The 26,702-nt window shown below is 44.8% G+C and overlaps 1 protein-coding gene across 1 annotated transcript in view; it reads left to right on the top strand.

Annotated features, from left to right (window-relative positions):
- The window catches only part of CENPN (centromere protein N), a 38,210-nt gene that overhangs the window by 2,183 nt on the left and 9,325 nt on the right, over nt 1-26,702 (top strand). The window contains exons 3-7 of the mRNA XM_073605539.1: nt 2,802-2,847; nt 8,340-8,399; nt 8,538-8,614; nt 18,324-18,494; nt 23,440-23,541. Coding sequence (XP_073461640.1) covers nt 2,802-2,847; nt 8,340-8,399; nt 8,538-8,614; nt 18,324-18,494; nt 23,440-23,541 — 456 coding nt within the window. The remainder of the gene's footprint in view (nt 1-2,801; nt 2,848-8,339; nt 8,400-8,537; nt 8,615-18,323; nt 18,495-23,439; nt 23,542-26,702) is intronic.

The raw sequence follows: 26,702 nt of genomic DNA, 5'->3' as shown, positions 1-26,702 counted from the left end.
TTGGACTACCTGCTTACAGATCAAGGTAAAGAGCCAATCATTCTGTACCACATGAACAGCTGTGTCCAATCACCACTGATCACGATGCAAACACACTTCCCAATAGCTCTATTTGTGTGAACAAAATTAAAAGAATTTCATATGGGCACAGTGCTGCGTGACCGCGCAATTGACATTCAAAATGCGACAGCGCTGAAAGATGAAAATTGGCCTGGGCAGGAAGGGAATAAAAGTGGCAAGTGGTTAAAGTAAAGAAAACTTCATGGCAAATAATTGGTAGATCCAGAGGTAAAGGCTGCTGAAGTTACAGTATGTACATTTTGTTTGTGTGAAAAATGAGCTTGGCCCTGCACCTCCCCCCATGAACCCTCCTATTGCTCGGTGAGGTTCCCCATCAATAGGACATTGATGAGTTTTAGGCTACATCCACACCGGCAATTTAGGCCGGTATGATCAGAAGCAGCAGAAATGACATTCCTGCTGCCGCTCTGAGCAGCTAGGTGCGGCCGCTGACACCATTCACTATCATGACAGGTCGCCAGTGGCTGCAGCTATTCGCTGCTGTTCTACACCTTGTGTTTGCCCAGCAGCGATCACTGCAGGTAATCACTGGCTGCACAGAGAGCTGTGAATGGCTGTGTCTGCCAACAACCTGTCATAGTGAACAGGGTTGGCGACCGCAGTAGGAATCTCTGATTTCTGCTGCTTCAATTCACACTGGCCTAAATTGCCAATGTGAATGTAACCCTAATTGTACAGGTTTTGTAACAGGATAGTTTTGGTTAGGGCAGGAAAGGTTAGACTATACCAAGTTACAATCTCGGTCTGTGTTCCCATTTGGCGAGAGTCGCCCCTTTATTTTTACTGGTGATCATCAAGAGAAAATGAGAGGATGTCAAAAATGTTAACATTCTCCCTAGCACGAGAGGTGTGGAAAATCTTCCAGTAGGGCCACCTGTTCAAGGACCACTGCCTAAGAGGATTTCCGCTAACTTCCTTTTGCATCTTTGAGACAAAAGTTGAATTTTCTTGGATAAAGACTTGAAGAGGAACTTTGGCGTTGTCCTTGATTCAATGAATCCAGCTGTGATCTGCAGTTCAGATGTCACAGCCTGGGTCCCCCCAACACCATCTTTGTACTCCTTATTTATCTTCCAAGTTTAGGCAGACCGCCCATGTTGAAGTGTGCCATCTCTGTCCACCAAATCCTGTGAGTTCCTACTCCTGCAGTCTCCTGGATATGTGGCAGTGAAATCCCAGGTGGCTGCAGGAGCAAGGACATATTGTTCTCATGTAGGCAGACATGCCACCCTCAGTGCATGCTCAGCATTTTACCACCACACAGCAGCATTGGTTGCTAAGAGGCTGTGAACTGTGAAGCCGGCAGTGCCACAACAACCCCAATGACTTGTCCACTGCCCCATTCGGCTGCCAGATGGGACATTCCCCACCTGACAACTGAAAGTTAACAAATGGACAGGGATTGAAATAATAAAATAAATATCAAACACAAAGTGATAACTCAGTACTTCTCCATGTCTATGTCTGTCTCTAAACAATGCATCATTTTCTGTGCTCAGTGTGGCTTCTCACCATCCAGTTTCACTCTAGTACCTGCTATCTCCTGGGAAACCTTTGGCACTGTGTAGTAATTGGAAACTCACTTCTGTTCAGCAGTCATTGCTCTGTGAGTGGGGAGAAGCTACACTGAGCAGAGGAGGAGTGCTGAGTTATAACTTTGTTTTGATCCATTTGTTTACTTTCAGCTGTCATCTGTGGAATCTCCAGGCTGTTGGCTGAATGTCACCAAGTCATTGGTTGCTACAACGCTGATGACCGCGGGCTTCATAGCAACCAGGGAGCCCTGTGCAGGAAGCTAAAGATTTGTATGTATTCTGACAGTTTCCCAGCACAAAATGATCCACTCTTGTGTATTGCTATACCTCTGTACGTCAACTCAAGCAAAAGTACCAAAGCTGACGTAAGGCTTTGTTGAATTTGGAGTAGGTCTTTTTTTAAAGCAGACTTTCACCCTCCCACAGCACTCTCCTCTTCTCCATCCTATACACCCAACCCTCCCATCACCATCACAGCACAGATGTCGGGTGGGGGGGGGGGGTTGTTTACTTTTTCTTTCTTGCTAAAAGCCTCGGCCTGCCCCCCATCTTCCAGTGTTCTTATAGGCAAATGACACTGGTGCCTCATGGAATGCATGATGTGCAGTCCCATTCAGTAAGGAGGAGGAGAAGAGCTGACAGCTGTCAGGAAGAAACATGACAGCCCTGGACCCATGCAGCCTCATCAGAGAAGAGATCCCAGCAGCTCAACGCTGGACCCACCGGCTAGGTGAGTATCCTTATCGTGCAGAACACAGTATCGGGTAAGCAGGGGGAGAGGAAAGGCTGAAGTTCCTCTTAAAAGGCTTTATTGAATTCCCCTCGGTAAGTGTAAAACAATATTGCTGTTGCTTCTTCTTTATTGTAAGTCACATTGAGAAATTGCATGCCAAACTACAAGGTAGATTAGAGACTAAATAATCTAAATCTCCACACACCTCCGAGATCTCAGGTAAGTCTGACTGGTCATAATGCTAATAATGGGGTGTGTTGGATCTTTCCATCCCTAATCTAGTTTGCTGAATGGTAACCGTGCTTTTTGCATCAGCTTTGTTTTTCTTTTGGAGCTGTGGCAGGTAATTCCTTGACATAAGTTGCATTTCAATGCAGTTGATTAGAACACGTTATTTAGCATTTTTAAATATGTGTGTTACATTTTTCTAAACCTCTATTTCCCCTCCCCAGGCAAAACAGGCTACAATAAATCAAGCAGCGGATTTGGACATCATCTGTAAGTAATTTCTTCTTCTGCTTCTTTGGTTGTTTATAAATTAGATTACGAAAGTATGAACGTTAGATCATTTTCACACTATCAATATAAAAGATAAACATCCCTCAGACAGAAATGTTTTCAGTTGAGGCAGATCTGTCCTAAATCTGAACTCTAGGTATCATCTTTATTGTATACTTACTTATATAAGTCCAGCTTGGAACAATATACCAAAGTATGCATATTTCATACCTAAGGGGCCACTGGGGAAGCAGACAATTCCAGTTTGTAGCCCTGCCCTTCGGACTAGCTACAGCACCCCGGGTGTTCATAAAAGTGATGGGCCCACCTCTAGCCAGGTTAAGGGCACAGGGCATAACAGTCGTAGCGTACCTAGACGATCTATTGCTAATGGGTCAGTCAGTGGCTCGTTTGGAGCAAAGCGTACGCACTACAACCAGTTATCTGACAAGTTTGGGTTGGATTCTCAACCTAGAGAAATCTTCCTTAATACCGCTAACATGGCTGGAGTACTTGGGTCTGATCATAGACACAGCCCAGGAAAAGGTGTTCTTGCCTCAGGCAAGATCAATTCAATAAGAGAGCTGGTGCGGATGGTCGGGTCAAAAGGCAATCCCTCCATTCGCCTCTGCATGAGGTTGCTAGGAACCATGGTGGCTTCATTCAAAGCAGTTCCCTATGCCCAGTTCCATTCAAGACTGTTGCAAAATAGTATCCTGTCGACTTGGAACAAAACAATTCAAGCTTTAGACTTGCCAATGTGGCTGTCCCCAAGAGTGTCCCAAAGCCTCACTTGGTGGTTACTAACCCAGAATCTGCTGAAAGGAAAATCCTTCAGACCTGTCATCTGGAAAGTGGTAATGACGGATGCCAGCCTTTCAGGCTGGGGAGCAGTACTAGAAAAGACAACTGTCCAGGGACAGTGGTCAAGAACCGAAAGAACCTTGCCCATCAATATCCTAGAGATTCGGGCAGTGCGTCTGGCTATAAAGGCCTGGACTTTCTGGTTACGGGATTGTCCTGTCAGGATTCAACCTGACAATGCCACAGCTGTGGCCTATATCGATCACCAAGGGGGTACCAAAAGGTGAACCATATTCTAACTTGGGCAGAAAGGAATGTTCCGTGCCTATCCGCAGTCTTTATTCCGGGAGTAGAGAATTGGCAGACGAACTACTTAAGTCGCCAACAGTTATTCCCAGGGGAATGGTCTCTTCACCCCGACATATTTCGGGCTGTTTGCCAAAGATGGGGGACTCCGGACGTAGATCTTCTAGCGTCCAGGTTCAGCATGAAGTTAGTCAACATTGTGGCCAGAACAAGAGATCCACTCGCATGCGGAATGAATGCGTTGGTGACCCCCGTGGGATCATTTCTTACAGATTTATGCATTTCCACCCCCTATTCAGTTGCTGCCTCGACTTCTTTGCAGGTTTAAGCTGTAAAGAAAGCTGGTAATTCTGGTAGCACCAGCATGGCCCAGAAGGTCATGGTAAGCAGAAATCTTAAAGATGGCAGTGGAGGGTCCATGGTCCCACACTACGGCCAGATCTGCTCTTGCAGGAACCGATATTCCATCCTACCTTACGGTCTCTAAATTTAACGGCTTGGCTATTGAAACCCACATTCTGAAGAAACGTGGGCTTTCCGGGTCAGTTATCTCTACTTTAATTAATGCAAGTAAGCCAGCTTCCAGAACTATATATTATAGAGTCTGGAGGGCTTCTGTTTCCTGGTGTGAATCCAAGGGTTGGCACCCTCAGAGATATATCATAGGCAGAATTCTTACCTTTCTATAATTGGGGGTAGAAATGCAATTGACCTTGAGTACTATTAAAGGCCAAGTCTCAGCTTTACCATCTTATTTCAAAGATCGCTTGGTACACATTCATTAGTCCGGGGTTTTTATGCAAGGGGTGATGCAGCTTAATCTGCCCATCAAACCTCCCTTGAACCCTTGGGACTTGAACTTAGTTTTGTCTGTGTTACATAAACAACCATTTGAACCGATTACAACCTATTCCCTTAGTCCGTCTGACAAGGAAGTTGGTATTTTTGGTTGCTATATCCTCAGCAAGGAGGGTTTCGGAATTGGCTGCTCTTTCTTGTAAAGAGCCATATTTGATTTTTCATGAGGACGGAGTGATGTTGCGCCCTCGTCCAGGTTTTTTACCAAATGTGGTCTCAGGTTTGCACCTGAACCAAGATATTGTCCTGCCATCATTTTTTTCAAAACCATGTTCCAGGGAAGAAAAGTCACTACATTGTCTTGATGTGGTGAAAGCAGTGAAAATCTATTTAAAGGCAACTACTCAGATTCATAAGACTGATGTCTTATTTATTCTGCCAGAGGGTCCTAAGAATGGACAGGCAGCGTCGAAATCCGCTGTCGTTAAGTGGATTTGGCAAGTTATAATTCAAACTTATGATTTAAGGGGTAAGATTCCCCTGTTTCAGGTTAAGGCGCACTCTACCAGGGCCATTAGTGCTTCTTGGGCAGTGCGTCATCAGGCCTCTATGGCTCAGATCTTTAAGGCCGCAACTTGGTCTTCAGTGCATACATTCACAAAGTTTTATCAGGTGGATGTAAGGAGGTATGAGGATATCGCCTTCGGGCGCAGTATGCTGCAGGCAGCAGTATAGGTCCTCAAGTCTGGGGGTACCCTGCTGGTTGTGTCTCCCTCCCCTCAAGTAGCATTGCTATGGAACGTCCCATTAAGTAATTACTTAAGGCCCTGTGTCCCATGATGTACGATAAAGAAAATAGGATTTTTATAACGGCTTACCTGTAAAATCCTTTTTTTTTTGGAGACATGGGACACAGAGGTCCTTCCCCTCTTTTTGGGATTTAGGTATATTGCTTTGCTACAAAAACTGATGTGCTCCTGGAAGGAGGAGGGGTTATATAGGGAGTGAACTTCCTGGATTGGGTATACCAGTGTCCATCACCTGAAGGTGGCCTATAACCCATTAGGTAATTAATTAAGGCTCTGTGTCCCATGATGTACTCCAAGAAAAGGATTTTACAGGTAAGCTGTTATAAAAATCCTATTTTTTGCCATCGGAACTGCCTTAATTCTTTGTGGCATAGTTTCAGCAAGGTGTTGGAAACATTCCTCAGATTTTGGTCCATATTCACATGGTAGCATCACAGAGTTGCTGCAGATTTATCGGCTGCACATCCGTGATGCGAATCTCCGTTCCACCCCATCCCAAAGGTTCTCTATTGGATTGAGATCTGGTGACTGTGGAGGTCATTGGCGCACAGTGACCTCATTGTCCAGTGGTGAGTTGATTTGAGCTTTGTGACATGGTGCATTATCCTGCTGGAAGGAGCCATCAGAAGATGGGTACACTGTAGTCATAAAGGGATGAACATGGTCAGCAACAATATTTAGGTAGGCTATGGTGTTTAAACGATGCTCAATCGGTACTAGGGGGTCCAAAATGTGCCAAGACAATATCCCCCACATCGTTACACCACCACCACCACCAACCTGAACCGTTTATACAAGGCAGGATGGGTCTATACTTTCATGTTTATGCCAAATTCTGACCCTACCATCTGAATGTCGTAGCTGAAATCGAGACTCGTCAGACCAGACAACGATTTTCCAATCTTCTATTGTCCAATTTTGGTGAGCCTGTGTGAATCGTAGCCTCAGTTTCCTGTTTTTAGCTGACAGGAGTGGCACCCAGTGTGGTCTTCTGCTGCTGTAGCCAATCTGCTTCAAGGTTCAATGTGTCGTGTGTTCAGAGATGGTATTCTGCATACCACCTTGGTTGTAACGCGTGTTTATTTGATTTACCGTTGCCTTTCTATCATCTCAAACCAGTCTGCCCATTCTCCTCTGATATCAACAAGGCATTTTCGTCCATACAACTGCCGTTCACTGGATATTTTCTCTTTTTCAGACCATTCTCTGTAAACCCGAGAGATGGTTGTGTGCAAAAATCCCAGTAGATCAGCAGTTTTTGAAATGCTCAGACCAGCCCGTCTGGCACCAACAACCATGCCACATTCAAAGTCGCTTAAATCACCTTTCTTCCCCATTCTGATGCTCATCTTGAACCTCAGCAAGTCGTCTTTACTATGTCTAGATGCCTAATTGCATTGAGTTGCTGCCATACGATTGGCTGATTAGCAATTTGTGTTACCAAGCAATTGAACAGGTGGGCCAACAGAAAGGGGTTATTTGACCAGTCATTTCTCTAGTTCACTGTGTTGCTGTTAGTGAAGGAAGAGCAATGATCGACAGCCGCTCTTGAGCTATCAATCTCAAGTATACTTTACCGTCTACTCCCCACTTCCCCTAACTACTCATACTTCCTCTCCCTGCTCTCTCACACTGCCTTATTTAGTTACCAGAGCCCTCTAAGTTAGCCGGTACTTCACGTAAAGGGGAGCTTATAACTTTATCTCAGGATGTAACGATGGGTGCCTGAGTGGGCAATAGCTATTCCCAATCACTGGTCCTTAGTCCCATGTAAGCTCCAACTCAGAAACACGGGGAGATTTTTCTCTGGGCTCTAGTGGAAGAAGAGGCGGCGAAAAAAAAGAAGTATCAGCAATGGGTGGACTACTAAGCAAACCTGTTACCTTGCCCTGACTGAGTAAAATACCTGTTCACTTTAAGGCCCCTTTCACACTGGGGCGGTTTGCAGGCGCTATTGCGCTAAAAATAGTGCCTGCAAACCGACCCGAAACAGCCACTGCTGTTTCTCCAGTGTGAAAGCCCCGAGGCCTTCTACACTGGAGCTGTGCGCTAGCAGGATGGGAAAAAAAGTCCTGCTAGCAGCATCTTCAGAGCGGTTAAGGAGTGGTGTATACACCGCTCCTGCCTATTGAAATTAATGGGACAGCGCGGCTATACCGCCGGCAAAGTGCCTCTGCAGAGGCGCTTTGCGGTGGTTTTTAACCCTTTCTCGGCTGCTAGCGCGGGGGGGTAAAACCGCCCCCCCGCTAGCGGGTGAATACCGACTGTAAATCGCTTCTAACAATAGCGGCGCTTTACCGCCGACGCCGCCCCAGTGTGAAAGGAGCCTAAAAGGGGACTGAAGCCATATTTAACTGCTCCCTTATATGTGCCTCTCCCTCACCTGGTCATTTTGTCAATGGAAGTACTGACCTTAAAGTGATCCCTCTGTTTGCTGCGTTTGGGACGCACCTGGAATTTATTTATTTTTTTATTTTTTTTTCCCCAAGCCCTTAGATGACTGATATCATAGCTGATCACATGAGCTGCCTTATGGCAATTGTAATCTAAATAGAGGCTAAGGTCTTTGGCTGTAAGACCACAGCAGGGAGATCCTGAGAGAATGTTTGTTTTTATACATCAGCACTTCTACTGACAAGTTTTAAATATAATTCAATTTTACCTTTTTTTAAAATGAAGCTTCTAGCAGTGAAAATAGAAATGTACATGTTAGCCAAAATATTGCAATCACAATTTTTTTTAAATTATTTTTTTTTTTTTTTCTGTGTGCCACAGATAATCATTCTAACGCAAAAAAGAGGACCTGGGATGTTTATCAGATGTCTAAGCCAACTGGTAATTATTGAAGTGATCTGATTTCATTCCCCCTAAATTTCCTATTTGTTTTCTTTTACAAAAGTCACGACTTGCCAAAGTTTGTGTTTTTTAAACATGGACTTCCTATTGAAAAAAATACTCTTCTTATCTCGCCAGATTCTGAAATGAATCACATTGATGTGTCGGAATTCAAAGCACGCTTCAAGAAAGTCATTCACTCAGTTATGAAAAATGTAAGATGCTACTTCTAATGTATTTTATTATTTTCCTCTAAAAGCCCCCCCTTGTGCAGACATCCAGAAGTCCTCACTGACTCTGCTACAGCAGTGCTGGAATGTCAGCAGACTCAGCGCTGTCACTCACGTGACACTATATACAGTTTTTTTTTTTTTTTTTTTTCCTTTAGCCTCTTCCTACTGCTTCTTTATTACAGGCAATTTGTATAGTGTCAAGAATGTAAACAGCGTTTTACATACTGTGCAATTTACTACGCTCCCTGCCCTCAAACTTGCTATCTAAAGCTGATCAAACTTCGGCTTATTCAGCAGGGAGCAGCCGAATTTCAATCCGTTCATAGCTGTCCCTGTTCAACAGAAGATGATTGTTAGAATGACTTTTGTCAAATGAACAAGTTGGAAAACTTTTCTCTATCTGCGGCGCTGGATCCTGCTGTCAGAATACAGTGTTGCAGCTTGGGGAAATCCTCAATCCACCTAGCTTCTGTGGGTGGAGGAATCTGAACAACGAAAAAAGACTGCTCTTCTATGGCCAGCTTAAGTTGTTAAGCTACTCTAACCTGTATACACCATCTGCGCTGCCTCCTATTGTAGTATCCCTCTCTGTGTGTGATTTGAGGTATGCTGCAAATACCTCATTTCACTGCCGAGATTGCAATCACATGACTGGCCAGCTTTCTCTTTTCTCCTCTTGAGAGATGCAGTGGGCGGGGCTGAGATTCCTCTGCTGTCAGTCAGGACGAAAGAGCTGGCTAATCATGTGATCGCAATCCTCGGCTCTTAAATTAGGTATTTACAGCATTTATATTTATAAATCATTCACAGAGGGGGACACTGCAATAGGAGGCAGTGCTGGTGGTGTGTATATAGGTTAGTGTTTTCAGAGCAGCAGGAGGGGTGGAGAACACAGGAGCAGAGAGGAGAGCAGATAGCAGGCTTCGGATGACAGAGGCACGTAAACTGACCACGGTGTCTGGTCTCAGCAGCCATGTCACACTGTGGTCAGTTTACAGAGGGGTGGGGAGAAACTGGCAGGATCGGCCAGGTTTTTTTTAGGTGTTACAGGGGGCCAAATGACACAGGAAAAGCACTGTGTCATATAACATGACAAACAAATGATCAAACAATGGTATCTCTCCCTCAGCGCTCACAGTAAAGATACAATATCTAAAAAGCTGCTACTAACCCAAAGAAACCTGTGTGCACACGTCCCACAAAATACAAATACTAAAAAAATGAACGCATACTATATGTGGTAAAAAGATGCATGATACACGGATCTTAAGAATAGAATCTAGTATGTCGTGTCATTTCGGTCTTTGTGTGGAGAGAGGTTGTATTGTCTGTTTTATTTACAGACACGCATTCCCATGGGCTTAAATTTTGAATGGGATGCGAGTTATTTTTATCAATGAACATTTAACCCGATGCATCTCTCTCCCACACATGACCTGTGAGATTCTATTCTTGCGTATACCATGCATCTTTATTACCACATTATTATAGTATGCTTACATTTTTTCTTAAGTTGTCTTCCAGGACGGCACCCTGAGAGATGACTGGTCCACCTGACCGGAAACGCAATCAATCAAAGAGGTTAAAAGCCCCCGCCCCTCCCCGTGCTCCTCAGTTTTTGATTGTGTTTCCCCACAGCGAAACCGTTTGTTATTTTATCTATAGAACCGAGCCTGGGGCTGGTGGTCTCCCCCTGAGAGCCGGACCAAATGCCTGGGAAGCCTCTGGGTCCGGCCTGATATATTATCCTTCCTAGGTGGGGTTTCCCCTATCCTTTCTTCAGGGGGGCAGTGCAGACTGAAGAACCCCCCCCCCCCCCCGAGCGCTGAAGGTCCCTGGGTACAGTGGTGTACCCAGAACTTCAGGAGTCTATTTTCCTGCCTCCTCTCCTTACCTGTACAGTGGCCGTGCAGAAAAGGAGCCTGGTTCTCCTCCCATCAGGGTCGGTGAGTTGCTTGCCTTACCTTTTCTGGATCCCCTAGTGCAGAAGTGCTGGTCAGGATAGGTGTCTTTGATCAGCAGTGGGATGAGGAGGGGGAGCTGAATTGATGCTCCACAGCGTGGAGCATCAAGCCACAAGCCAGGGTTCTTCCTGTACATTCCGCCCTTAAAGATGTTATCTTAAGGGAGTGGAAGGAACCGGAGAAGAGGCTCCTGAAATACAAAACGTGGAAGCGTAGATGCCCCTTTACAGAAGAAAATGAGGAAAAGTTTTTTTTTAAGACTCCTAGATTAGACGCCTCCTTAGCTCAAGTATCTAAGCAGTCCGATCTCTCCTTTTGAAGACACGGGCAATATAAAGGACCAAATGGATTGGGAGGCAGAAACCAATTTACGCAGGGCCTGGGAGCTAACGCTGCGGCTATGAGCCCCGCGTTGGCCTCAGCTTGCATCGCAAGAAATGCAGACATGTGGGTATGTAAGCTGATGGACCATGTGTCCCGAACCTCCAAATCTAAGGAGGTCTTAGATTTCTTGGAGGTCCTAGGAAGTGCAGTTGCATACCTAGTGGATGCTGCGGTTGAGACAGTGCGTGCCACTGCTAAAACTGGTGCCTTATTGAACTCAGCCAGGCGAGCCCTCTGGGTTAAAACCTGGGATGGAGATAGTTCATCCAAGACCCGGCTTTGTGGCCTCCCCTTTGAGGGTTCACTCCTTTTTGGTACTGGTTTAGATCAAGCTCTTTCTAGGTCTACTGAAAAAGGAAAAGGGAAGAAATTCCCAGTTAAACCAAGAAGGGACAGGAAGAGGTTTTTTCGTGGCCCAGAGGCAAAGAACCGCTTCTCAGAGAAAAAAGTCTCCCCTAATAAGCGTTGGGGAGCGGTAAAGGACAAGCAAAAATCAGGCATTCTCTTTTCCAGCCAGAAGTCCGGCGACAAGACCACCAAATAACTTGCCAGTAGGGGGAAGGCTTTAGGGTTAGAGTTTCTCTCCCCTCCTCCCCCCAGGTTTCTTTTGACCCACCTTCCCAAGGATCTTTGTGGTGCCCAAGTCCTCAGGAAAATATCGTCTTATAATAAATTTAAAGAACCTCAATGTTTTTCTGCGGTACAATAAGTTCCGCATGGAGAGTGTGTACTCCCTCAGAAGACACCTCCTCAAGGACGTGTTCATGGTAACTTTGGATTTAAAGGACGCTTACCTCCACGTCCCTATATTTCAGGGTCATCAGATCTTCCTGAGATCCGCAATTTCCTCCCCACAGGGAATTCAGCACTGGCAGTTTGCGGCCCTCCCCTTTGGACTGGCATCCAGTCCAAGGTTTCTTCACGAAGGTGCTGGCAGAAGTAGAGGCCTTCCTACATCTCCAGGAAATAACATTGATCCCCTATTTAGAGGACATTCTGATTTACAATCAGAATCGGGACCAGCTGCATCTGAATCTAACCAAGGTGATGGAGACCTTTTAGAATCTTTGGGATGGATCATCGGCAAGGAAAAATCCTTGCTGGTTCCAGCCCAAACGAAAATGTACCTAGGATTCCTGGTGGATTAATCGGAACAAAGGTTAATTCTTTCTCAGAGCAAGGTAGAGGCCCTAATTTCAGCAGCCACATCTCTGCTAGAGTCAAGGACGGCCTCACACAGAGGTATTATGAGGGTTCTGGGCCTGATGACTGCATCTATCCCTGCAGTTCCTTGGGCACAGCTACATTCCAGGACCCTCCAGCACTTCCTCCTATCCTCTTGGGACAGGAAAAGGAGCTCTCTAGACCTAAACGTCGTCATTCTGGTCGAAGTGAAAAAATCTCTTCACTGGTGGCTTCTTCCTCAGGCTTTGGGGGGCCTCCTTTTGGAGTCAGCTTCAGCCTCTCAGAATAACGACAGATGCAAGTTCCTGGGGGTAGGGAGCACACCTAGAGGATCTAAGAGCTTAGGGGTCCTGGGACTCGAGGCAGAGAAATTCCTCCTCCAACTTTCGAGAGCTTTTGGCCATCGGAGAAGTGTTAAAAGTGTTCGAAGGGAGAATCAAGAACCAGGAAGTTCAGATCCTTCCAGACAACGCCACAGCGGTGGCTTTCCTGAATCATCAGGGGGGCACCAGATCCACGTCTCTCCTGGCCTTGTCACTAGAGATCTTGGGTTGGGCGGAGCACAGGGTTCTCTCTATTTCCGCAGTTTACATAAAGGGAACTCTGAATATAGAGGCACATTATCTGTCGCCAGCCAATTCTACAGGGAGGATGGGAGCTGAATTCAGAGGTTTTCTCCCTGGTATGCCAGCAATACGGCATTCCAGAAGTAGATCTCTTCGCCCGCAGGAAGAACAGAAAGGTAAAGAGATTCTTTTCCCTTGACTGGGAAGTGGGCTCAGAGGGGATAGATGCATTGGCCCAGGTTTGGAAGTTCCGGTTGGCTTATGCCTCCTCCCCCCCCCCCCGCGGCTTATCCCGAGAGTTCTTCAAAAGTTGGTCCATAGCCCCGCCTCTTCACCTTCCTGTTCGGCGCGACCTCCTCCTTCAGGGTCCAGTTTGCCATCCAGACCCCAGCTTCTTCAGGCTGACTGCCTGGCTCTTGAAAGGCGGAACCTGCGGGAGAAGGGCCTGTCGGAAAGACTAGTAGATACTCTTCTTCTTATCAGGAAGCCGGTCACAAGGCATATTTACGCTAAGACCTGGGGGATTTTCTCTCGCTGGTGTCAAGCGAGAGGAACTTCTCAACAAGAGATCCCCGCCATTCTGGAATTTCTCCAGGATGGAGCAGATCAGGGATTAGCAACCAAGACGCTTAAGGCACAGGTCGCAGCCCTATCCTGTTTTTTGGAAAGACGCTTGGCATTGGACCCCCTGATCAAGAGATTCCTTTTGGTCAGAGAGAGGTTGTCCCCTGTCAAGATGTCTAGGTTTCCACCTTGGGACCTTACCTTGGTGTTATAAAGTCTAACAAAGGCTTCCTTTGAACTAGAGGTCGGCCGATATTTGGCTTTTTTTACTTAATCGGCATTGGCCGATTGTGCTGATAAAAAAGGCTGATTATAAGTTCAGTGTGTCTTGCAAATGACTTCTGTAATAGAAGTCAATGCAAGTTGTCTGAAGTTTTCTTCTCTCCTCCTCTGGGCAGCCTGCCAAATCTGATAAGAAGAAACATTGTATCTCTTCAGGTTCTTTTATCAATGAGCTGAACTTTGTGTGGAGGAGTTCTCAGTTTAACCATTTAAAGACTAAATCTTTTCTGACACTTGTTGCTTACAAGTAAAAATCCTGTATTTTCTGCTAGAAAATCACTTAGAACCCCCAAACATTATATATATTTTTTTTAGCAGAGACCCTAGGGAATAAAATAGCGGTTGTTGCAATATTTTATGTCACACGTTATTTGCGCAGCGGTCTTTCAAACGCAATTTAAAAAAAAAAAATACACCAATGAATTAAAAAAAAAACTAAGCAGTAAAGTTAGCCCATTTTTTTTCGTCCAAAAGTTTTGATTACCTGTTTTTGTGTATTTAATATTTAAGATATAGTTTTTTTTTTTTTTTGTTTTTTTTTGTTATCTAAATTATACATACAAGTGAACTGATTGGAGGTTTGTTTTGCTTAATGTAAGAAATTTTCTGTATCACTTATTACTTAGGGCCCTTTCACACTGGGGCGGTTTGCAGGCGCTATTGTGCTAATAATAGCGCCTGCAAACCGACCAGAAAGTGCCACTGCTTTGTCTCCAGTGTGAAAGCGCCGAGGGCTTTCACACTGGAGCGGTGCGCTGACAGGACAGGAAAAAAAGTCCTGCTAGCAGCATCTTTGGAGCGGTGAAGGAGCGGAGTAAATACTGCTCTTTTACCGCACCTGCCCATTGAAATCAATGGGACAGCGCGGTTATACCGCCGGCAAAGCGCCTCTGCAGAGGTGCTTTGCGGTGGTTTTTAACCCTTTCTCAGCCGCTAGCGGGGGTAAAACCGCCCCACTAGCGGTAGAATACCGACAGTAAAGCACCGCTTACAATAGCGGGCCCTTAAGGTTGCTTACACACTGGAGCGGGCATGCGTTGATGGTAAAACGCTGCTAGTTTTAGCGGCGCTTTACCGTCATTTTAGCGGCGCTATTCGGCTGCTAGCAGGGTGCTTATAACACAGCTAGCGGCCGAGGAAGGGGTTAAATGCGCTTAGACAGCGGTGCGCATTCATTTCAATGGGCAGGAGTGGTGGAGCAGCGGTATACACCGCTCCAAAGATGCCGCTTGCAGGACTTTTTTTTTTTTTTTTTTTTTTTTTTTTAACCTCCTGCCACTGCATCACCTCAGTGTGAAAGCCCGAGTGACTGCAGGGGAGCCGTTTTGCAGGCACTTTACAGGTGCTATTTTTAGCCCAAAAGCGCCTGAACAACGCCCCTTTGTGAAAGGGGTCTAACTGTTAGCTTTTATGAGATGAAGGGAAAAAAAATAAAAAATCGGCCAAATATAACGGCCCAAAAAAATCGGCATCATATATCGGCCACCGCGATTTCTAAATATCGGCATCGGCCAGAGAAAAACCCATATCGGTCGACCTCTACTTTAAACCAATAGATCAAATCCCCCTTAGGATCCTCACCTTTAAGTTGACTTTTCTACTAGCAATCACAACTGCCAGGAGAGTAGGCGAGATTCAGGCCTTCTTGATTAAAGAGCCATTTTTTTCGTTTATTAGAGGACAGGGTGATACTTAGGCAGGACCCCCTGTACCTCCCTAAGGTAGCATCTAAGTTCCACAGGAAGTAGTGCTGCCTTCCTTTTGCAACAATCCCAAAAATGAAAGGGAAGTTTCTTTTCACTGTCTGGACGTCAGACGATGTTTATTATCCTACTTAGAAGAAGCTAAGGAGTTTAGAAGGTCCAGCCATCTTTTAGTCAATTTTTCCGGCCAAAAGAAGGGCCATCAAGCAAGTAAAGCATCCATAGCTAAATGGATTAAGCACACTATTTCCTTAGCCTATGAGCATTCCGGTAAGGCAACCCCTAGGCACCTCAAGGCACATTCCAATGCGATCTCTGGTAACTTCTTGGGCAGAAAGGGCCGGAGCTTCGGCGGAGCAGATATGTAAAGCCGCTACTTGGACAAGTCAGAACACCTTCCTGAAGCATTACAGGGTGGAGTTACTGTCTCCTCAAGATCTGGTGTTTGGCAGGAAGGTCCTGCAAGCGGTTGTCCCGGCCTAAGCTAGGCCTGAGCTACTTGCTCCTCTCTCAGGGTGCCGTCCTGGAAGACGACTTGAGAAAATGACCAGTTACACTTACTGGTAACTTTGTTTCTGGGAAGTCTTCCAGGAGGGCAGGCCTATTTCCCACCTGTTCTGGTATGGTCTAATATATAGTGTGGTGGTGTTGGTCTTTTCTTCACTCTCGTGCACTGGTGTGGGTCAATACTTTGTCACAACTGAGGAGCACGGGGAGGGGTGGGTCTTTTAACCCTGTGGGATGTGTGCACACAGGTGTGTTTTTTATTTATTTTTTTTTTTGGGGGGGTTCACACTTTTTTTTGCGTTCACTTGTATATCCATATAGTCCAATATTCCCGTTCACCTCTATACTATTTTTTGTCATTGATGTATGCTGCACATAATTTATGTGTACGCACACATTTCTAGTTTTATTATATACTCTGGCTCCGTACTAATACATTGTTGGGTTCAGCACACACACAGGTTATATGACCAATTTTTCATGTATAATAGATAATACTGTATGATCTTTCTTGTGTGTTTATGGTTTTTGTATTTTCTATTACTTACCATCATTCGATATACATATATTTTTTCATATTCATTTTATTTTTCAAATTTATTTTTATTTTTCATCTATTACATTGTTTGGATATAGGTAATTAAGATATTTTGATTATCGCTTCATTTTTTTTGGTCTAATTATTATTTTTTGGTCTATCCTTTGGTCTGTTTTGTCTGTTCGTGCTCAGTCATGTAATTGTAATTTTTGGTCTATTCATATGTTTTCATTGTTTTTTAAAACCTATATACAGCTGAGACACACAAAGTTTCGCTGATATCATCCACAACTGTGTTTTACACAGGGGTTGGTCCTATTTAACCACTTTGGCCCCGGAAGATCTGCCCCCTTAATGACCAGGCCATTTTTTTTGCGATACGGCACTGCGTCGCTTTAACTGACAATTGCGCGGTCGTGCGATGCTGTAACCAAACAAAATTGATATAATTTTTTTTTTTTTTCCCACAAATAGAGCTTTCTTTTGGTGCTATTTGAACACCCCTGCTGTTTTTATTATTTGCACTATAAACAAAAAAAGACAATTTTGGGAAAAAAAACAATATTTTTTTTACTTCTTGCTATAACAAATATCCCCACAAAAAATAAAAAACTGATTTCTTCCTCAGTTTAGGCCGATATGTATTCTATATATTTTTGGTAAAAAAAATCACAATAAGTGTATATTGGTTTGCGCAAAAGTTATAGCGTCTACAAAATAGGGGATATATTTATGGCATTTAAATTTTTTTTTTTTTTTTTTAACTAGTAATGGCGGTGATGTGCGATTTTTCTTTTTTTTTGGGACCATTGACATTTATACAGCGATCAGAGCTAAAAATAGCCACTGATTACTGTATATATGTCAGTGGCACTAACACACTAGGGGCCGATCAAGGGGTTAAATGTGTTACCTAGGGAGTGTTTCTAACTGGGGGGATGGGACTGCCTGGGGGGAGGAGACCAATTGTTGTTCCTAAGCATTAGGAACAACTAATCAGTCTCCTCACCCCTGACATAACGGAGATCTGTCTATTTACATTGACAGACCTCCGTTCTGTCTCTCTCTCAGGAGGGATCCGCGGGTGCTCGGCAGACACCGGCTCCGTCGTCGCGCCACGGGCGCATGCCGCCTTGCGCTCTTAAAGCGACCGACGTACAGCTACGACGGCTCGCCCAGCGGAGCCAACCTGCCGCAGTATAACTGCGGCAGCTGGTCCGGAACCAGTCAAGGAAGGTCAGTGGAACATACTAGGGTAATGAATAAGCACAATGTAACTGTGTGAAATGTGTCTACCTGATGCACCTTCTACCATCCTGCGGTGTCGTCATGTTTTATTGAATAGAAATAAAGGGACTTTTTGCTACTCCAGTGTGCAGCCACCAATTTCTTCCTTAATGATCTTCCCAGTGGCTGGCTTCAGAAGAGAGGAGAGAGTGCAGGATGCAGAGCCTTGACGGTGATGTCGCCCATAGACTTTCTATGGGGCATCCATTGTCCACTGTTCCTCCTCCTACCCAGAAGCCAGTGCTGGGTGCACCTTGACTGGACCAGTGAGCCCTTAGATTATGTAAGTATAAGCATCTTTCCTTTTACTGGGTAGTTAATATAGGGATTAGAATGGGGGTGGGAGCGGGTTTAAGTTTAGTTTTTAGGTTTTGACAGATCTTCAGCTTAGTGTTGCAGCTAAGCAACTAACCATTTTAGAAGGAGGTTAGCTAGAGTTGCCACCTCATCCCTTTAAACCTGAACACATATTAATTACACAGGTTCTGTGGCTGATTAAGGTGGTAATTAAGCTCCCCCAGTGCCTTATCTGCATTAAATTAGCCTCAGAACCTGTGTAATTCATATGTGTTTGGGTTTAAAGGGATGAGGTGGTTAGCCTACCCTAAGGTTAGCCTCCAGATTTCTTAAAGCACAGCTTCCCTTATTTGAGGAAAAGATATTACCAGAAATGACACGCCTTATTTGTTTTTATATTTTACTTCTCCTTAGGTAACTATCCACTTCAAAGATTTTGGAGATGCAATGTGGATCCGCTTAGCTTGGAGTCAAACTAGTATGAAGCCCAATCAATACAAACCTACATTTGTTGTGTACCACACCCAAACACCTTACATCTTTATTTCAAGTCTTTCAAGTACCTTCCGGCCTGTCTTGTGCCAAGTATGTACTTCAGTTTCTTCATGAGAACTATCCATTCTAATGTTGCACCAACAAGTGAATATTTATGTCTATGAACTTGTGTGTTAAGAAGCTAAGTAAATCACTACAAGGCATTGTAGTATGAGAGTCTAATTTCTCAGAATTTTTGATTAGCCTTTATGTGTGCAGGTTTTTATATGTTTGCTTAAAGCAGTTGTATACTAGCACATGGGGGGGGGGGGGGGGGGATGGGACCCTGTAAGGCAAAGGCATAATGAGCTAGTATGCACCGCATACTAGCTCATTATGAAATTCTCACCTTAGAACGAGGTCTCCCCGTATCGTATTCTGGTTCACGCCGAGGGAGCTGACATTTTGCCCTCAGCGTTTCTTCCTGGTTCGTGGCTCCGGCGCTGTGAGTGGCCGGAGCCGCGATGATGTCGCTCACGTACAGGTTTAGGAGATATTCATTTTACCTACAGGTAAGTCTTATTACAGGCTTACCTGTAGGTAGAAATTTAAAAAAAGGTATACAACCGCTTTCATATTTTTAAAGAGTTAGGGTTTATATGCACTTTGCATGTATGCCCCTAACAATGAACTTATTGGTTTTTAAATAGGCAATTGAAAGTGTTTTATTATATTTGTTTGAGAAGGAAAAAAAAAAAACTTTATCAATCCAGTGAGCTTGTCATTTCATGTGTAAATCTCAGGCAGTGTTTTTAGTTGTTCATTGTTAAACATAGAAAAACCTAATCCCCCCCCCAATGTTTTGAAGATGTGGGGGTTGGTCTTAATACTTCCTGACCTAGGGTGGCAACACTGCTACTTCATAGATACAGCACAGTGAGTAAGGGTTATCAACCTAGGATAAATACACTGTGTGCACAATTATTAATCAATAGGGTTGCACCGATACCAGTATTGGTATCGGTGCCGATACAAAGCATTTTCACGGGTATTGGTTCTTGTGCAAATGCACCGACCCCCCCCCCCCCCCCCCCCCCCCGAAACCGAATACCTTCTGGCTCTGTTCTTTCTGCCGTCAGCAGAACAGCTAACAGCTGAAATGTGAAGAAAAGAATGCTGGCAATTATAGGTTGCTAAGGAGCGGGGCCCCCCGCGTTCTTAACAACCAATGACATTTCAGCTGTCTGGGAATCCCCTCTCCACCTCCTCCTCCTCTACTGCCAGCTGTCACCAGGTCCGGACTGGCCTGGTTGGGCAGCATGTACTAATAAAAACTGGCTAATGTGACAGCAGCGCCAGCAAAAGGCTGTGTAGATGATGATAATCCTTGCAGCAGCCTACCCTACACACACTCCTCTGCCCGCTCCACTGTGTTTCTTACTGCATCCCTTGTGCTGCGGGGAGGGGGGTGTTGGGGCGCCATCAGCTGTCATGTGACCAGACAGTGGGATCAGAGTTTAGTTGGTTGCGATGAAATGGAAGGGGGGAGCTTTTGCGAACAGGCCTGCCCATCGCCCTGAATGTAGGTGCTACATCGCTGCTGTACAGACACTTCCTATAACATTATCTGACATTCCTTTAGCACTGTGACCTGGAATTGTACGAATGCTGAGTTCCCCCGAAGCTTGCTGGGACTACAAGTCCCAGCCAATATCGGTACTCTGTGTTAAAAAAAAATGGTATCGGTGCATCCCTATTAGTCGAGTTGTATTTTTCAGGATTTTATTTAATTATTGAACAGCTACAGTGCTCTCTGTCAATCCAATATGTTAATAAACTTGAATATTTAAGAAGGTAAAAGGCAGGTTTGGCTTTCTTAGGAGAATATCTGTGTGCACAATTATTGGGCAACTATTAGTGTGCACAAGTATTATGCAACTAAATGAAAAACTGAAAATTTCTGAAGTTTACTTTCATCTATTAAAGTGAAAGTAATAAACAACTCAATTTACAAATAAACATTTCTGTTTACTTATTAAAAAAAACAATCGGTGACCAATATAGCCCCCCTTCTTTTCAAAAAGTCCATAAGCCTTCCATTCATGGAGTCTGTCAGTTTTTTTCTTTTTGTTTGGCAGCAACTACAGCCTCCTAGACACTGTTCAGAGAGGTGTATGGTTTTTCCAAGTCTTCTTCCAGGACGGCTACGAGAGAGAGAAAGAGAGAGGCTATTTCCACCTAGCACAGGAAACACATGATCCACATTATTTAAAGTATGTACCACAGTGTATCCTCAGTTCTTGTGTTTCCTCTGGCCAGTCAGGAGCACGCTTCATGCTGTGAATTTTTTTCCTGCAGGCCTTCGTGCTAGGTGGGCATCCTGCAAAACGGGGGCCGTGAACCTGGGAAGGCCAGCAGTATAGGGTTCTCTTTTTTGCTGCCTAAAAGATATGGAAAGCTCAGGGGCCCTTTTCTCCTCCTTTTTGTGAGCTGGTCCTCAGAACGCATCCCCAAGTGGGGGATAATTTCTGGCAGTGAAGGTTTGGGTAGTCACAGGAGTCCTTCCTAGGGGATGGCTGGGCGACTGCTGCTGCTATCTAGCAGGGAAGAGTGGTTCTCAATGCTTCTGATGCTGTGGGAGGCCTATGGTGGGCGCCGCTCTCCATGTGGTCTTCTCCCTACTGTGGATGCCCTCTTCTCGGGCTCCGATATGACATCATGACTGGCTCACCGGAAGTGACGTCGGGACAGCAGACAGTCATCCGGTGGCCATATTGTGATTGGCATTCCTCTAGTCAACTAGAAGAATAAGGGAGCTCCAGGCGCTCTCAGTAACGGAGCCTTATTGTATCCTCCTGCCTGACAAAATAGTCCTAACCTTGGATCCCGCTTTTCTGCCTAAAGTGGCTTCGGACTTCCACCGCTCAGAAGAAATTATCATTCCTTCTTTTTGTAATGAGCCCAGACATGGAAGTAGAGTTCAACAAAGTTGATGTCAGAAGGTGCCTACATAGAACGTACTAGGGATTGGCGATCTTCCTCTAGTCTTTTTTTCGTGCACGTATCACCTCCTAGTTTAAAAGCTCACACTACAAGGGCGATGGTGACTTTGTGGGCAGAACGGGCAGGAGCTTCTCCCTATCCAGAACTTTAAGGCAGCCACCTGGTCCAGCTACCAAACCTTCATTAGGCATTACCAGTTGGATATGCTGTCCAGCATGGATCAATCCTTTGGGAGAAAGATGCTACAGGCCGGAGGGCCCCCCCCCCCCCATTAACTCACTTTCCAGGAATCTTCCAGGACAGCGCCAATTCCCACCCTGAAATATGTTTTCCTTCACCATAAATCTCCCGTTGAAGGGCCTACAAGTTCTCAAAAGAGTTTAGGTCAGATGAGGAAGAGAGCCATGTCATTATTCTTTCATCTGGCTAGCCACGCCAGTGGAGTATTTTGATGCATGCGATGAAGCATTGTCCTGCATAAATATCATGGTGTTCTTGAAAGATGCAGAATTTTTTTTTCCTGTACCACTGCTTGAAAAAACTGTCTTGGAAAAACTGGCAGTAGGTTTGGAAGTTGATTTCGAGTCCATCTTCAACCCGAAAAGGTCCAACTAGCTCATCTTTAATAATACCAGCCCATTCCAGTCCCCCACCTCCACATTGCTGGCACCTGAGTCAAAGTGGAGCTCTGTGCCCGTTACTGATCCAGCTACAGGCCCATCCATCTGCTCCGTCAATAGTCACTCATCTTATCAGTCCATAAAACCTTTGAAAAATTTGTCTTTAGATATTACTTGGCCCAGTCTTGATGGCTTTTTTTTCAGTGGTGATCGGGTTTTGACTTTCCTTACCTTGGCCATGTCTCTGAGTACAGAACACCTTGTATTTCTGGGCTTTCCAGGTAGGTTGTAGTTCTGGATTATGACAGCACTGGAGGATAATGGATAATGGGTTCCTGGTAGCTTCATGCTTGATTCTTCTAAAATCTCTGGCAGTTCATTTGTGTGTGTTTGTGTTTTTTGTTTTTTTTTCACACATTTCTTGCAACCCTGTCGAATATTTGCAATGAAACATTTGATGGTTCTGTGGTCACGCCCCTAAATCTAATGCCGCGTACACACGAGCGGACTTTACGGCAGACTTTGCCCGGCGGACTTTTCGACGTACTTTACGACGGACTTTCTGAATGAACGGACTTGCCTACACACAATCCACCAAAGTCCGTCGAATTCCTACGTGATGACGTACGACCGGACTAAAACAAGGAAGTTCATAGCCAGTAGCCAATAGCTGCCCTAGCGTGGCTTTATGTCCAACTACAGACGGCGGACTTTTCGTCCGGACTCGATTTCGACGGATTAATTTAAAACATGTTTCAAATCTAAGTCCGTCCAACTTTTGAGAAAACAAAGTCCGCTGGAGCCCACACACGATCGAATTATCCGACCAAATCCCGTCCGCCGGGCAAAGTCTGCCATAAAGTCCGCTCGTGTGTACGCGGCATTAGCATTTTCAAGAGTGCTGCATCCCTCTGAAAGACATATATATTTTTTTTTTTTCTTTTTTACTTTTCAGAGCGTTAAGTCTCTTTTTTTGGGGGAAAAGAAGCTGCCTAGTAATTATGTGCACCTTGATATAGGGTGTTGATCTCCTTAGGCACACCCTCCCTCATTACATATCTGATGTGCTTAAATCCAATGAGCATTCAAGTTTATACAGCTTGGAGTTGGACAGTAGGCATAAAAATTATGATTTGGTCAAAATACTCACTTGCCAAATAATTGTGCACACAGTGTATGTTAGTGGCAGGATCACCACTGGGTAAAGGGGGGGAGCTAATGCAACCACACATCTAAGAACTGGTAAGCTGCGAAATATTACATTTTGGGTTGGGGGACCCTTTCATCTTTCACTTTTAGTGAATTGCAAGGTATAAAAGTGATCATCACTCTAGGAGTTCATGCAAAGGGTACTGATTTGTTGCATTTTGTATGATAAACCTTTTATAATTTTCTATGTGATTACATTTTGAATATTTGTATGTCTTTAATAGGCACTGTTAAGTGCTGCTAAATACAGTCATATTCAGCATATGGACCTGAAAAGTCGGTGCTTGGATTCCCTGAAAGACATAGTCTTTAAGAGATTCAATCAGGTGAGTTTGACCTTTTTGTATGTTTGCACATGTGAAATGTAAATCGCATACTCGAGTTATGATGTATGGCCTGACTTCAGCACAAATTTGAAAGTTATGAGTTTGAGCTGACGAAGAGCTGTTAGTGTATGTACAGCTATCATAGTTGCGTTTTGGATTGGAGTAGTAAAGGGTTAAAGGATAAGTTCACCTTTTCAAAAAAAAATAATAAATGCACGTTTTTGGCAGGTAGAACATTATTTTATTTTTTTATGAGGCTTGCAGAGCATTGCGCCTGCAGTCAGTAGATCGCAGGTGCAGTCTGTCTCCTGCAGTCCGCTGGTATGGTCAGGTAGTTACCTGAGCGCAAGAGGAATCAATGGACTACCAGAGCGCTCACCAGTGCCCTGGTAGCTCATTGGGAACTACAAGCTGTCAGCCGCAATAGCTGGCGGAACTTGTAGGCATTCATTTCACAGGAAACTGACAGCATGATCCGACTGTGTGGGCGAAGCCCCCACACAGTTGTGCTCTTTTTCAAATTGTGGCTGTGGGCGCACGGAGAAGAACCCCTGCCCACTGCACAGGGAGAGCAAGAAGCTGCAGGAGCTGGAACATGTTACATGTTCCACCCAAAAAATGGGTGGAATATTTTCTGAAAGTGAACTTATTCTTGAGAACAGTTGGTTTATTTTTCACTGTCTGTGTCCTGTTACAGAGATTTCACTTCCTGTTCCTATCAGGATGTAAGAGGAACCCTCTTCAAAGTGAGGGCAATTCCCCACTTAGGCAGTTGTCACCCCAACATGTTCTCCCATTAGGAGAATTCTGCTTACCTTTTTGCTCTAGTGACAACTCCTATTTAGGATTTGACATCACTTTCTATGGTAAACTGTCTACAACTTGCATTTCTGAATTGATTGTAACTCCAGTCTTTGTGCAGTGCGGGTCACTTGGCCAGTAGCAAACAATTGGTTGTTTGGTCATTCATCTTTCTGACAGAGCTATTGATTGACTGACTTTGATGAGCACCCGACCACAAACCACTTAGACATAGACCACATAACCAATATATTAGCAACGGTTAAGTGACTTACTGCCAGAGGAGGCCTGAAGAAGGTGGGTTCTTGCTCATTACAAGGCAATAAAACTGCTGGCTTTCCTCTCTCAATTACTCTGTGATTACAGCATGAACACAACCCATTGGGATAGTCCCTGCACACTTTGTGCATTCATCTTATAGTGAGCCTGTTCTTTAAGTCTATTGTACTGTAAGGTCCTTTTTTAAAGCTAAACTTCAGACAGATACCCAAATGCATTAAACCTGAACCATCTTATATCTGGCATATTTCTCTTTCATAGACTTAAGCCAGCTATCAATGGTTCGATTCGAATCTCTGCCAGTTTATTAGGAACCGGTCGAGATTCGATTCATCTATGGGCAAGTTGATTATACCCAAGTCGATCCATCCATCGACTTGGTTGCAACCAGCATGTCAGATTTTCAGCATGTGATTGTTGCCAGAGGCTAGAAAGCCGCTAGCAATAATCATTGTGCTCTCCCATCAGGGAAAGCTCCCTGCGCTCTCCCACCAGGAGAGCACAATAGCTCCACGGGAGGGATTCTCCCATCAACATTGACTGTGTTGATGGAATCAAGTGATTTTCTTTCCTACAATCTATGGTTGCAGGAAAGAAAATTGCATCATCTATGGTTTGCCTTGGAGCCGTTTCACACTGGGACAAGTCTTAGCCGCCTGACAAGTCGCGTCCCGTTCTGTACAATGGAGCCGCTCTAATAGGAGCGACGCAAGTCGCTCCAACTTAGAAAAAGGTTCCTGTACGACTTTGGGGGCGATTAGAGGCGACTTGCATTGACTTCTATATAAGTGGTTTTGCAAGTCGCCGCTGCTGTCGTGTCCAGGTCACCTGAGGCCGTTGCGCTGCAAGTCATGCTGCCTCGGTGTGAACCGGCTCTCAGCCTGTGAGAGGGAAGGTCAGTATGACAAGCCAGTCACACTCTGCAGCATACACATGTGCTGACAAGGAACATGCTGAGAGACAGAGGGAGCACAGTGAGGAGAGTTGATGACCTGCAGTGTTCCTCCTACATTGTCCAGTCAATAGGAAAGTGATCTCACTATATTTCTTAACATGAACAGAGAACATTTTAACCCTCTCCTTGAGGTGCGGCAGAGGCTTTCATTAATAGCAAATGTGGCTGGATGGGATTACATATCCTTTGACAGATAAGACCGTTCACATAGGTGTATTTCATTTGTGTTGTTTGCCTGAAGTTCAGCTTACTGGATATTTACTTGCCATTTGGTCACTCATCGCTCAAGCACTGCATTGTGGTGAGGCAGGGACAGTGTCATGCTTTCCCCCTACACAGGAGCACTGAATAGTTCTCCAGACTTCAGTATCAGGAGAGCAAGTGGAAGGTAAGTACATTCTCTTTAAAGTGGATGTAAACCCCCCAAAAAAATGTTTTAATTAAGACTCGTATCTGTTACAGAAGAGGATGTCATTTCATCTGTGCCCAGTCTTGCCACAAAGAGTTAATCCAGCTCTGAGCAGTCCTCTTATCTTTCTTCAGTAAGATAAACAGACACACAGAGAAATGGGTGTCTGTTCTTTCCCCCTTGCTGTGAGTGATAGGTCATTTTCTTATCTCATGCACCAGTGTGTTCTCCAGCTCTCCCAGGATTGGCTGCTCCATGCCACGGCATGATTGGGCATGCTGAAGTCATGTGACTTTCCTGGGTTTTGACTGGATGTTGGTGATCATGGGGCATAATCCACAAGACCAGCAGAAGTTCAGTGTAAGAAATATCTATGCCTGGCCAAGGGGAGTGTGGAGGTGGGCGGGGAGTCTACTGACATTAGAACTCCGCCCACCGAGCTCTGGACAACAGACCTGCCCACAGAATCTGGAGTATTTTAAGTCTCAAAACAGCTAAAGGGGAGATATTTGACAGGTAAGGATACATGCAGGAGGCGTGTATATCCTTATAGATGAGCACTATGGAAGTAATTTAGAAATTATGAGAGTGGGTTTACATCCACTTTTAGGGTTCCTGCAATAAAGGGAACCTGTTACTTTGTGCATTATGGGCAAAGCGCAGGTTCTCTTTAATTACTTTTTAGTGTCAGTGCTGCTGTGTCATCTCTCACATCTT

The sequence above is a fragment of the Aquarana catesbeiana genome, linkage group LG11 (genome assembly GCF_042186555.1).
Source record: "Aquarana catesbeiana isolate 2022-GZ linkage group LG11, ASM4218655v1, whole genome shotgun sequence".
Lineage (NCBI taxonomy): Eukaryota > Metazoa > Chordata > Amphibia > Anura > Ranidae > Aquarana > Aquarana catesbeiana.
The sequence above is the reverse complement of the archived record's forward strand: the minus strand, read 5'-3'. Positions and strand labels throughout refer to the sequence as shown.